This window comes from Bombyx mori, chromosome 10 (assembly GCF_030269925.1).
Source record: "Bombyx mori chromosome 10, ASM3026992v2".
Taxonomy (NCBI): Eukaryota; Metazoa; Arthropoda; class Insecta; order Lepidoptera; family Bombycidae; genus Bombyx; species Bombyx mori.
Window position 1 is genome coordinate 7,085,668 of NC_085116.1, and position 11,260 is coordinate 7,096,927.

Sequence of the window (11,260 nt, forward strand, 5' to 3'; positions counted from 1 at the left end):
GGATTTAATTACCAAGCTTAATTAAAAGTTACAAAGTTCTGCGTATACTATAGGTGCCAACATATACACATGATGATCTTCACTACATAGTATAAAACAAAGTCGCTTTCTCTGTCGTTATATTCCTATGTATGCTTAAATCTTTAAAACTACGTAACTGATTTTGATACGGTTTTTTTAATAGATAGAGTGATTGAAGAGGAAGGCTTATATGTATAATAACATCCATTAAATAGTGGAGAAATCAATAATAAATTACAGTTTCCGATGCGAAGCGAGGGCGGGTCGCTAGTTATTAATTAATAAAATGCAATTTTGACTATAATGGTCTAAAAATTCACAATCAGAGAGGAGACAGTACTGATGGAACAGCAGTACTATGGTTATATGTAATTGATTAACAAGCAAAAAATTAGGTAAATTTTACAATTATATTTTTCACGCATATATAAAGCGATAAATTTGTCTCCCTTTGAGCATTGTAATAAAATTGTTGTACAAACGTTCAAACTGTATATCGTGTTCTCATTACAGTCTAATTTAGGATATAGAAAAATTGATCCGGATGAACGAGTATATAGGTAAAAAGAGGCGTGGGTGGCGGAGAGCGGGGTTTTGGCGCAGTATCTAGAGCAGACAGTAGAGTTGCGAGAAGTTAGGTACATTTATTTATACAGATACGTATGTATGTTCAATGTACATATCGATCGCCTCCCCGGGCCACTCGCCACTATGATCTCACCTCCATCCTAGCGACTCCCTTTCCCCCTTTACGCCTCATTCCTTGCCGCAACACCCTTGAGGTTTAACCAATGTCGTTGCTAAGTGAAACACGTGACTCAATATGCTAATGACGGATGAATGAAATACAATAATTTTCAACGTTTTTAAGCATTCACAGGAACAATTCTTGTTCAAAAGATGAACCAATAAACCAATCAACCAATAAATGTATCTATCTAATATAAGAGCTAATTCTTGGAAACGTGTATTGTAAATGGGTAAAAACGATAAAGTAAATAAAATATGTAGTAAATTAAAATTAACAATTATTAGTATCTCCTGTGTGAGACCCAACCTTTATATTTACCTTGTAAATGTTTACTAGAACTGAATATACTTGCATTTACAATTATATAATTTTAGTGCACATGTCTAAAATATGGCAACTTTTGAAAAACATAAATTACATATCCCTCTTTGTTTATCATCTGTAAATAATGTAAAACTAAAATAATATTTTAATTTTAATATTCGAATTTTCGATTCATAATAATATGTATTCAGAGCTTTAAACCCTATATGACTTTTTACGTATATATATAGTCTTTTAGATTTAATGTAATTCTGCAATGGCTGAACTCATTTGAATGTTGTTTTCATGGATGTATTGAAATATTTGATGTTGATTTTGAACGTATCAAATAAGTGGGCAACTAAAGAGATAAGAGGTACTTGTTTTAATTTTGCATTTTTTGTAAACAAATAATTTTAATTCGTTTAACTTGTGTTTGGATATTCAAATATCATTAATTTTTTATTCACTTCGTATTTTGTTCTTTCAAACTTGGGGCTTATTCTTAGGATTACAATTTTACGATTTATCACAGTACTCTCTGCATTACAGACGCTTATTACTTTAGTTTACACTTTCTAACAGCGTCTATTCTGAGCTTTGAATAACATAGATATATTTTAAACCCAGTTAAACTCCCACTATGTATGTATAGCTGTGTGAGTTCACAGTAAATGAAACTGTGTGTATTCGTTTGGCTGGCATGGACATGGTTATGTTTCACCACAAATAATACGTGTCGAACGATGGCAGACGGCAACAGACGGCTTTCGACCGTCATAGCAAGCGGACACATACCCTTGCACCGAGAATTGCGGCGGCCGCGTTCGCTTGGTCGATCGCTCATCGCGAACGCCTCTTTGAAATGCATCTTCCAAAACAATTTTGTACTCCATCCACATTCACTACGTGTGTCATCAGCACGCAATTACGAAAATCCACTATCACTGACACCTCACAAATTTAACGCAACGGCTAAGTTGCTACGCAAATCTTTTGTCACACGTCGCATACACTTCAAATAGTTCGAAAGTAGCATATTATATTTGAACGTAAATGAATGCGAGATAACACTTCCGCAGGCTCGAACTAATGCGACAGTCTGGCACGGGTGCGGAGTGGCGCGCGTTGCGAACGGCCGTCGCCGCCGCCTCCGCCACGGGACCGGACCTCGCGTCTCGGGGGCGAGGATGCGGGAATCGGCTTCGGCGCAATACCCGTCACGAAAATAATAGGAACACGGAGTGCACCTCAGAGGCGCGACGCGTCGCGGTCGGTGTGAGCGAGACGCGGATAAACACCAGACTGTTTACTTACGGTGTTCAAGCGCGGGGTTGCCTGGCGGGACGAGGGGCGACTGCCTGCAATCCGCACGTTGCAATTACTGCTTTAAATTATACAATTTCATATTATTGAGTCCACTAAGTGAGTCGAAAACAATAGTCACAATCATTTAAAAACAATCTATTTTGCGACGTTATACTGGCAATGGAACTTTACATCGATTAAATTCCGAATTAGTCAAATTTTCCAAATAATCTAAGGATATAATATCCGCGATTTTATATTAACGTTATTAAATCCTCCTTCCAACTGATTTAACTGAAAATACGTAACACGAAAATGCACATTAAATCGTTTTAAATCACTACCTATAAACTCAAAGAGTCCTTACAATGATATTTGTGTGAAAATTTAATTTAATAATAAACTTTCCATTTCTCTAATAATAATTTACAATTGTTATTAGTCACTGAGAAAAATGGTCATTGCATTTCGATGCATACGCTCCTCTCTCCGTCGAGTTTACTGTTAAGCATCCACCCCTCGTTCTCCCAGTTCTGGTCACGTCAGTTGACGATTAGTGCGCCACCGCGACTGAAATACGTATACCCATCGTATAATATACAAAAGACACCTAAAATATTTTGTGTTCATCGTCCGTTGAATAAATTCACGTCCTTTTCACGTTTACGGTTTCCTAATTCTATTTGGCAACAGTTATCGGTTAATTACGATACATTTCCGGAATAAATTTTACAAACAAATCACGATATTAATTATTGTATGTAATCTTATGTATAAATCGCTTATACTCTGCAATGAACCTAGTATCAAATGTTGAAAATATATTTATTAAGTGCCAATTTTTCCAAACAATTTTGTCACTTATTAGAACAAAAATTAATACTAGGTCAGCTCGATATTTAAGAAAAATATCTATAATAATAAATGTAATGTTGATTAGCAAGCTCCGTGAATACCGGGTCGGATGAATGTTGACTACTAGAGACTGGGGGTGCAGGAGCGTTTCTTTTGTTATAGGTAGCTTGTATATACTGCCTATGTGTACAAAGGTTTGAACTGAGAGAAGTGACGCGTCCGGTCGATATCGCCCGCGAAAAATACCGCAGTCATGCTACGCCCTAGCATTTTCATTTATATAACATTATGTGACCTCAATCACGATTGCGACTAGTTCTTCCCGTTTACTATTTCATCCCGGTCCATTAATGCCAAGACTGTATAGCATTAAAGTATTGTCATTAATAAATCTAATCACTTTTTAAGCTTATATTTCGAAAGGGTCGTTATAAACTGTTTAAAAAAACACAACATAACATCATTAATTAGTAAGTACATAATACAAGGTCCCGTTAATGTTGAACATTCAAATGAAACTTTCAAATGCTTCTTGTTTATTTATAATAATTCGTGGACATTTGTGACTTGTTCTTGGATAATAATTATTATTATCAGTCATTACGACCTACTCTCCAAGGTTAATTCTTAATTTTTTATTTTTGGATTGTTTTTTTTTTATGATTGAAAGATTACTGGTGGCCCGTAGGCCTTTCCAATTTCACCAGGACAGGTGGGCGAGCAAAGGCTCAGCCAGGAGGGGTGGGATTTGCTAACAACTGCCCGAGCGCCTCCGAAGGAGACCTAACAACTCAAGAGCAATTGCTTAGCGAATGAATCTACTACCGGATCGGAATCGCGGCCCGCTGAGTTTCTCATTCTGATGCATAGGTTAGGTTGCACGTCGACCTCTTTGTCGAGTTCGACGAGTACGGTTACCGGGGTCCCTAAGCCTGCTTCTAGTATTAGAGCTGAAGGCGTCTAATTTTTCTAATGAAATACGTACTTAACAAATGTTCACGATTGACTTCCACGGTGAAGGAATAACATCGTGTAATAAAAGTAAAAAACCCGCTGAAGTCGTCGTGGCCTAAAGGATAAGACGTCCGGTGCATTCGTTGTTGCGATGCACCGGTGTTCGAATCCCGCAGGCAGGTACCAATTTTTCTAATGAAATACGTACTTAACAAATGTTCACGATTGACTTCCACGGTGAAGGAATAACATCGTGTAATAAAAGTCAAAAACCCGCAAAAATTATAATTTGCGTAATCACTGGTGGTAGGACCTCTTGTGAGTCCGCACGGGTAGGTACCACCGCCCTGCCTAATTCTGCCGTGAAGCAGTAATGCGTTTCGGTTTGAAGGGTGGGGTAGCAGCTGTAACTATACTGAGACCTTAGAACTTATATCTCAAGATGGGTGGCGCATTTACGTTGTAGATGTCTATGGGCTCCAGTAACCACTTAACACCAGGTGGGCTGTGAGCTCGTCCACCCATCTAAGCAATAAAAAAAAAATGCAAAGGTTATTGAATCTGATGGATCCGTAAGGACGTGTCTAGGGCGTCGACGGTGACTGGCTCCTGAATGATCAGGATTCGGGGAGTAGTCAGCGGCGGCAACGATAAGGCGATTATCATGATGCATAGCCTTTTTGGATTGTCTTTCAAGCCAAGTCTCCAGAGCAGAGTTACTCGAACAGGCTCCTCTTTAACTCGAATAGATGCGCTATGGGATTTTTTAAATTCTATCCGTGCTTAAGGGAAAACGAATCGACCATATGGAGAAGGGTCAGTGTCGTTGGGCATGGTTGACATCATAGATAGCATGTCATTTATGTATATGCAAGACGAAAAGCAGCTGTGAATGTACAGAGCCTTGTAGAATGAACGGTCATGGTAACATAAGTATTGGAACCATACCTAGACATCGAAGACGAACTTGATGGTCCAAAAATCTAACGACCGACTTGGATCTCTAAAGATTTCGATAAGGTGGTAGTTTCGTAAGAAGTGGCTTACATTACATACAATTCGGATACAAAAGCGTCAGCTGAACGTCGATAACGGAAACCGTACTTTCAGTCGCCAATCAGTCGCCTCAAAATATCCCGAAAGTTGCACGATAATCACTAGCTCCATCAGACAAAATTCTTGAGTAATATCGAACTAGGTTGGATCGGAAAAGATAGCTATCGGCAGCCTTCGGGAGCGAATGTATAGCGCGGCAACCAGTGAGATTTCTCGTCAGTCGCTCGCTAGCCTTGCTGATTTGCTCTAGCTGATCCGTGGGTAGCCCTCTCATAGGACATGTACTTACATATCCGCCTTTTCTCAGACATGCTAAAATTCCAACGTCTCCTTCCGGTGTGTATGCGGATCGTTTAAGGGTGTAAGGTAGTATAGACCAAGCAATAAACTATGCTGAGCATCGGCCGCCACGCTGTATAAACTGGTTATGTGATTATTAGAAGGTTGAACAAAAAAAGATTCTTAAGGCACAGTCAGCTACGCAGATTGAAATTGGGCTGTGTCACCAGTTCTGGAGGTAGCCTGACCAGAATCTTTTGCTTTCATAATTTAGTTGTCGCCAGAAAAGATAACATTGTTCTATCACCAGCCCACACCGCAGGCTTCGAAGGCTAAGTACTTAGGCGTCACTCTAGACAGGGAGATGACATTCGGGCCCCACATTAAGTCAGTACGTGACCGAGCCGCGTTCCTACTCGGTCGACCCTACCCCATGATCTGCAAGCGAAGTAAATTGTCCCTTCATAACAAGGTGATACTCTACAAAACTTGCATACGTTCTGTCATGGCTTATACAAGTGTAGTGTTCGCTCACGCGTCCCGTACACACATTAACCCTCTCCAGGTCATCTAATCCCGTTTCTGCAGGATAGCCGTCGGAGCATCGTGGTATGTGAGGAATGTAGACCTTCACCACGACTAATCTAGTACCGATACATAAGTATCCTAAGAAAGAATGCTACTTCGACAAAGCGGCGCGACACGAAAACCTTCTTATCGTGGCCGCCGTCGCCCGAAACATGTATTGTCGGATCTCCCGGATTCACTCTCGGTGTTTTAGGACCCTCCAGCACCGGTCACCGTCCTCGTCGAACTCGTCGATTCCGACGAAGAATTCAACGAGCGAACTAACTCACTGAGTTTCATACTTATAATAGACATTTTTTTTGCCTGTCTATTCGCTGGTAGTCTAGGAGGCTATTTCAGCAACGCCCGGACGAGTGAGGTGAGCTCACGGGCTCAACCAGAGAAATTGCTAACACTAGCCCCTAGCTAGAGCAGTGCTTCGCAGAATCTACCACCGGATCGGAAACGCGATCCGCTGAAAAGATCCGGCGAGAAACTCAGTGGGCTATATCTGTGGGTTAACTTACTCGTCGACCCCTTCGTCGCAAGCGACGGATTCCGCGAGGACGGTGACCGGATTTATCACTACTTTATATTTGATGTTCGTTAAATATTCTAAGCCTTAATTTAATTGTGATTCTAATTTATAATATAATGTATATAAACGGATCCTCAGGGTGGCGGCGACAATTGAGACAATTTACATCCACACGAAATAATATATTCTCTTTAGTACACGTTATGGTGGGTAGAATACGAATGCAACAGAGATATGCTAACCGTCGGTATTTATACAATCATCTTGACCTATTTTAATACAAACTGAGTAGGTAATATTAAACATTGTTCATCTTAATTATTCTGCTGATTATTTACGTACAATTATTATTTAATAATATCGAATTATGTAACAAATAACATTAAGGCTTATTGCGCCGGAAGCTGTCAAGCGGAAGGCGCCAATAAAATATTATAAGTATAAAGAAATATGAATGAACTATTTACTTGATTATGAAATTACTAATTATATTATAAGAATAATAAGTTCTATATATTTCCTAAGTTCGTAAATAATTTATTATGTAAGGCCGGAAGTGTTGCTCGATAACATTCGGCCATCCTGTGTATGCCGTGTCCCACGGCGATCAGCGCTGCTATTGGCGCCTGGTTTGTCGCTGGTGTATGGCACCTGAAATTGACATGTTTAAGCAGTAATTATATCTTGTATTATCTAATTCATACGACACACCTTTTATTTATCATAGATCACACACCTTTTATTTATCATAGATCATACACCTTTTATTTATCATAGATCATACACCTTTTATTTATCATAGATCATACACCTTTTATTTGTTGTACATCACACACCTTTTATTTATCATAGATCATACACCTTTTATTTATCATAGATCATACACCTTTTATTTATCATAGATCACACACCTTTTATTTGTTGTACATCACACACCTTTTATTTGTTGTACATCACACACCTTTTATTTGTTGTACATCACACACCTTTTATTTGTTGTACATCACACACCTTTTATTTGTTGTACATCACACACCTTTTATTTGTTGTACATCACACAGCTTTTATTTGTTGTACATCACACAGCTTTTATTTGTTGTACATCACACAGCTTTTATTTGTTGTACATCACACAGCTTTTATTTGTTGTACATCACACAGCTTTTATTTGTTGTACATCACACAGCTTTTATTTGTTGTACATCACACAGCTTTTATTTGTTGTACATCACACAGCTTTTATTTGTTGTACATCACACAGCTTTTATTTGTTGTACATCACACAGCTTTTATTTGTTGTACATCACACAGCTTTTATTTGTTGTACATCACACAGCTTTTATTTGTTGTACATCACACAGCTTTTATTTGTTGTACATCACACAGCTTTTATTTGTTGTACATCACACAGCTTTTATTTGTTGTACATAACACAGCTTTTATTTGTTGTACATAACACAGCTTTTATTTGTTGTACATAACACAGCTTTTATTTGTTGTATATAACACAGCTTTTATTTGTTGTATATAACACCGCTTTTATTTGTTGTATATAACACAGCTTTTATTTTTTTTGTATATAACAGCTTTTTTTTATATATTTTTTTTTTACATCACACAGCTTTTATTGTTAACTGATGCAGCCCCTATCCTGAAATAGTTTGATTTTGTTTTATCAGATACTTGCAATTCTGAGTCAGTAGATTGGTCAAGTATCATAACGTTCATACTACTTTGTAGACTCATTTTTATTAGTAATAATTTCCACGCGTGCTTATTAATCAATTATGTTTCCATTCAATGATTTTGTCTCAGATATTAATTATTTTTAAAAAGCAATCTTTCGACCTTACAAGTCCACCCAAAAGTACATAGGACATGCAGCCCAGCTCAAAATATACAGAATTCATAAGAAATGTTTCATTAGTGTTAATATTGAGATAAACTTGTACCAAAGCAGCACTTTACTGTGATATTATACAGCTGTGTCCTAAGTACATTGGACAAGTCTGTCTGTAATTTTATTTCACTAAGAGTACTATTAAAAGTTTCACTACTACCCACGAATTTAACAGAATTTTGTGATATTGATATTAATCATTGATTCTCCGATTATTAAATCTATATCAGCGATGTCGTAATTCGTTATTTCCACAAAGCCACAATAATGTTGTCTATATGAACATTCACGGGGATGTTCCTAAAGATGTCGACGAGTATGAGCCTCCAAAACCTCTCATTGTAACCACGGAAGACAATCTTTAATTTTTTTTACTTATCAGCATATGCCACACAGAATATTTAATTTGCTGCCCATGTCTATGTATGCAATGAGACTAGAGCCATTAATTAACACTATTTTTTTTTTTTTTTGCAAATCTATGCATACGCTGTATGTTGTAAATAAGATATTACTCACTTTTGGGTGTGAAGAGCTGGCCGCATACCATCAGCTGACCGACGTGTGTCCCGGGCGATGGCACATCTCGCAGCGCGGCTCTTTGCAGTTCTTTGTTTCATGACCTTCTCTTCGGCAGGCGTAACATTTCTTTGGTTGAAAGTCGGTCCCTCTTGCAACTGGAGCAACAGCACCTTCTCTTCTCCATGTGGTAGCCATTCGCGGATGTGTAGTATAGTTGCGGTGGTGTATCGCACAATCCCTAGCCGACCCACGAAGACATATCTGCATGATGAACTGGCAGTCTTTGTTGTCCCATCCATATACGTGATCCAACTGGTCGATCTTGTGCAGCCATCCCTTGACGTTGTTAGATTTTTCATCCGGCCGGAACGTTGGAATAACCTCCGCATCGGTTTGGGTGACACGTCGCATTTTGTATCGCCTGTGTTTCTCAGCGGTCTCAAATCCGTCAATGCATGGGCCTGGCATAATCCCGCTTCTGAAGTATAAACGGATCCTCAGGGTGGCGGCGACAATTGAGACAATTTACATCCACACGAAATAATATATTCTCTTTAGTACACGTTATGGTGGGTAGAATACGAATGCAACAGAGATATGCTAACCGTCGGTATTTATACAATCATCTTGACCTATTTTAATACAAACTGAGTAGGTAATATTAAACATTGTTCATCTTAATTATTCTGCTGATTATTTACGTACAATTATTATTTAATAATATCGAATTATGTAACAAATAACATTAAGGCTTATTGCGCCGGAAGCTGTCAAGCGGAAGGCGCCAATAAAATATTATAAGTATAAAGAAATATGAATGAACTATTTACTTGATTATGAAATTACTAATTATATTATAAGAATAATAAGTTCTATATATTTCCTAAGTTCGTAAATAATTTATTATGTAAGGCCGGAAGTGTTGCTCGATAACATGTAATTAGTATAAAGTATAAATTAACTAGCTGTCTATTTAAATAGGTATATAATAATCTCCAAGTAACGGTAGCTTAAAGTACGATTGTCATTAATGCATTGTTCTTTTCTGTTTAAAATTCTTGTCACAAAAAAAATAGTTTTTGAATATTGCTTTGTGACAACTATATTGTATTTATAATTTAATTTTATATTGTTTAAGCTTGCGCAATGTCGTTCTTAATCTACTATTGGTGAATATTTTTATGTTTTATATTTGTGAAAGATTGTGTATATTTAAAATAAATCTCGTTAAAGTGTTATTTATGCCTTTTGCCTGGTATTGATGACAACTTATAAATTTTAATTTCAATTCTCAATCTCAATATAATTAGTCAAGCTTCAAAGTGCCTGCATAATACAGTGTATTAAACAGGTTTTAAGCTTCAAATTCTGAATTTCCACATTAAATTCAAAATCATTCAGCATTCAAAAGCAACCTAAAATATTTACGTATAAAATTCGGGTTTTTAAAAACTAATTCAGGGCGTTTTAAACTAAATTAATGATTATAAAAATCATAACCAGTCTTTTTCATAGATTATTTAGATTTGAAAATCTGAATTTGAATTTTATACATAGAAACCAGAATTTGAATTAAACAATCTATAAACAGCAATCTAAATCTGCCAGATCCAGGGACAGCATATTAAAATGCGTATCACTTTCTATTCTGATCTATCGTAGTTTCTTTTTCGAGGCTATTTTCACTTGCTTTAAACGAGAATCGGCACGAATAATGTCGGCAAAACTGGTGACTGACGACAACTGGCAATGCTGTCGATGCGGCACGCAGTATTTGCAACGGATGCAGCAAAACGAACAGTTCGTTGACCTCTACCGAGCCGGGTTTCACTCATACATATCTATGTATATACCAACGCCCAGTTCACTGGCCCTATTACAAGTTATACTTAGCAATATATTCTAACCGCTTAAAAATCATAAAGAGCAAAATAGCAATATGATACTTAGCAAAACGGTCAGAATAGACTTATAAGTAAACGATATTGATATTACATTATGATGTAAATTTGTTATATATTAAATTACTAGATAAATTAAGTCATGAGTCTAGTAATAATATTTATAATTTTTTATGGTAAAATAAATCTCGTTCCGTTTCTCATACACATTGACAAACAAAACTATTTAGAAATTTATTCCAAAAATAGTTTTGTCTTCGGATACAAATTCTATAACAGTTTATTTTATTTTTCAAGTTTCTAAA

General features: G+C 37.1%; 1 protein-coding gene across 15 annotated transcripts in view; it reads right to left on the reverse strand.

Moving 5' to 3' along the window:
• The window catches only part of LOC101742556 (serine/threonine-protein kinase tousled-like 2), a 42,783-nt gene that overhangs the window by 21,635 nt on the left and 9,888 nt on the right, over positions 1–11,260 (reverse strand). For 4 of the 15 annotated variants that reach the window (XM_004930401.5, XM_012694005.4, XM_004930399.5 and 1 more), the window contains exon 1: positions 1,874–2,803. The exons of the other annotated variants lie outside the window; for them this stretch is intronic. In XM_004930401.5, coding sequence (XP_004930458.1) covers positions 1,874–1,946 — 73 coding nt within the window. In that variant the 5' untranslated portion in view covers positions 1,947–2,803. Of the gene's footprint in view, positions 1–1,873; positions 2,804–11,260 lie in introns of those variants that run through there. 15 annotated transcript variants of the gene reach the window in all.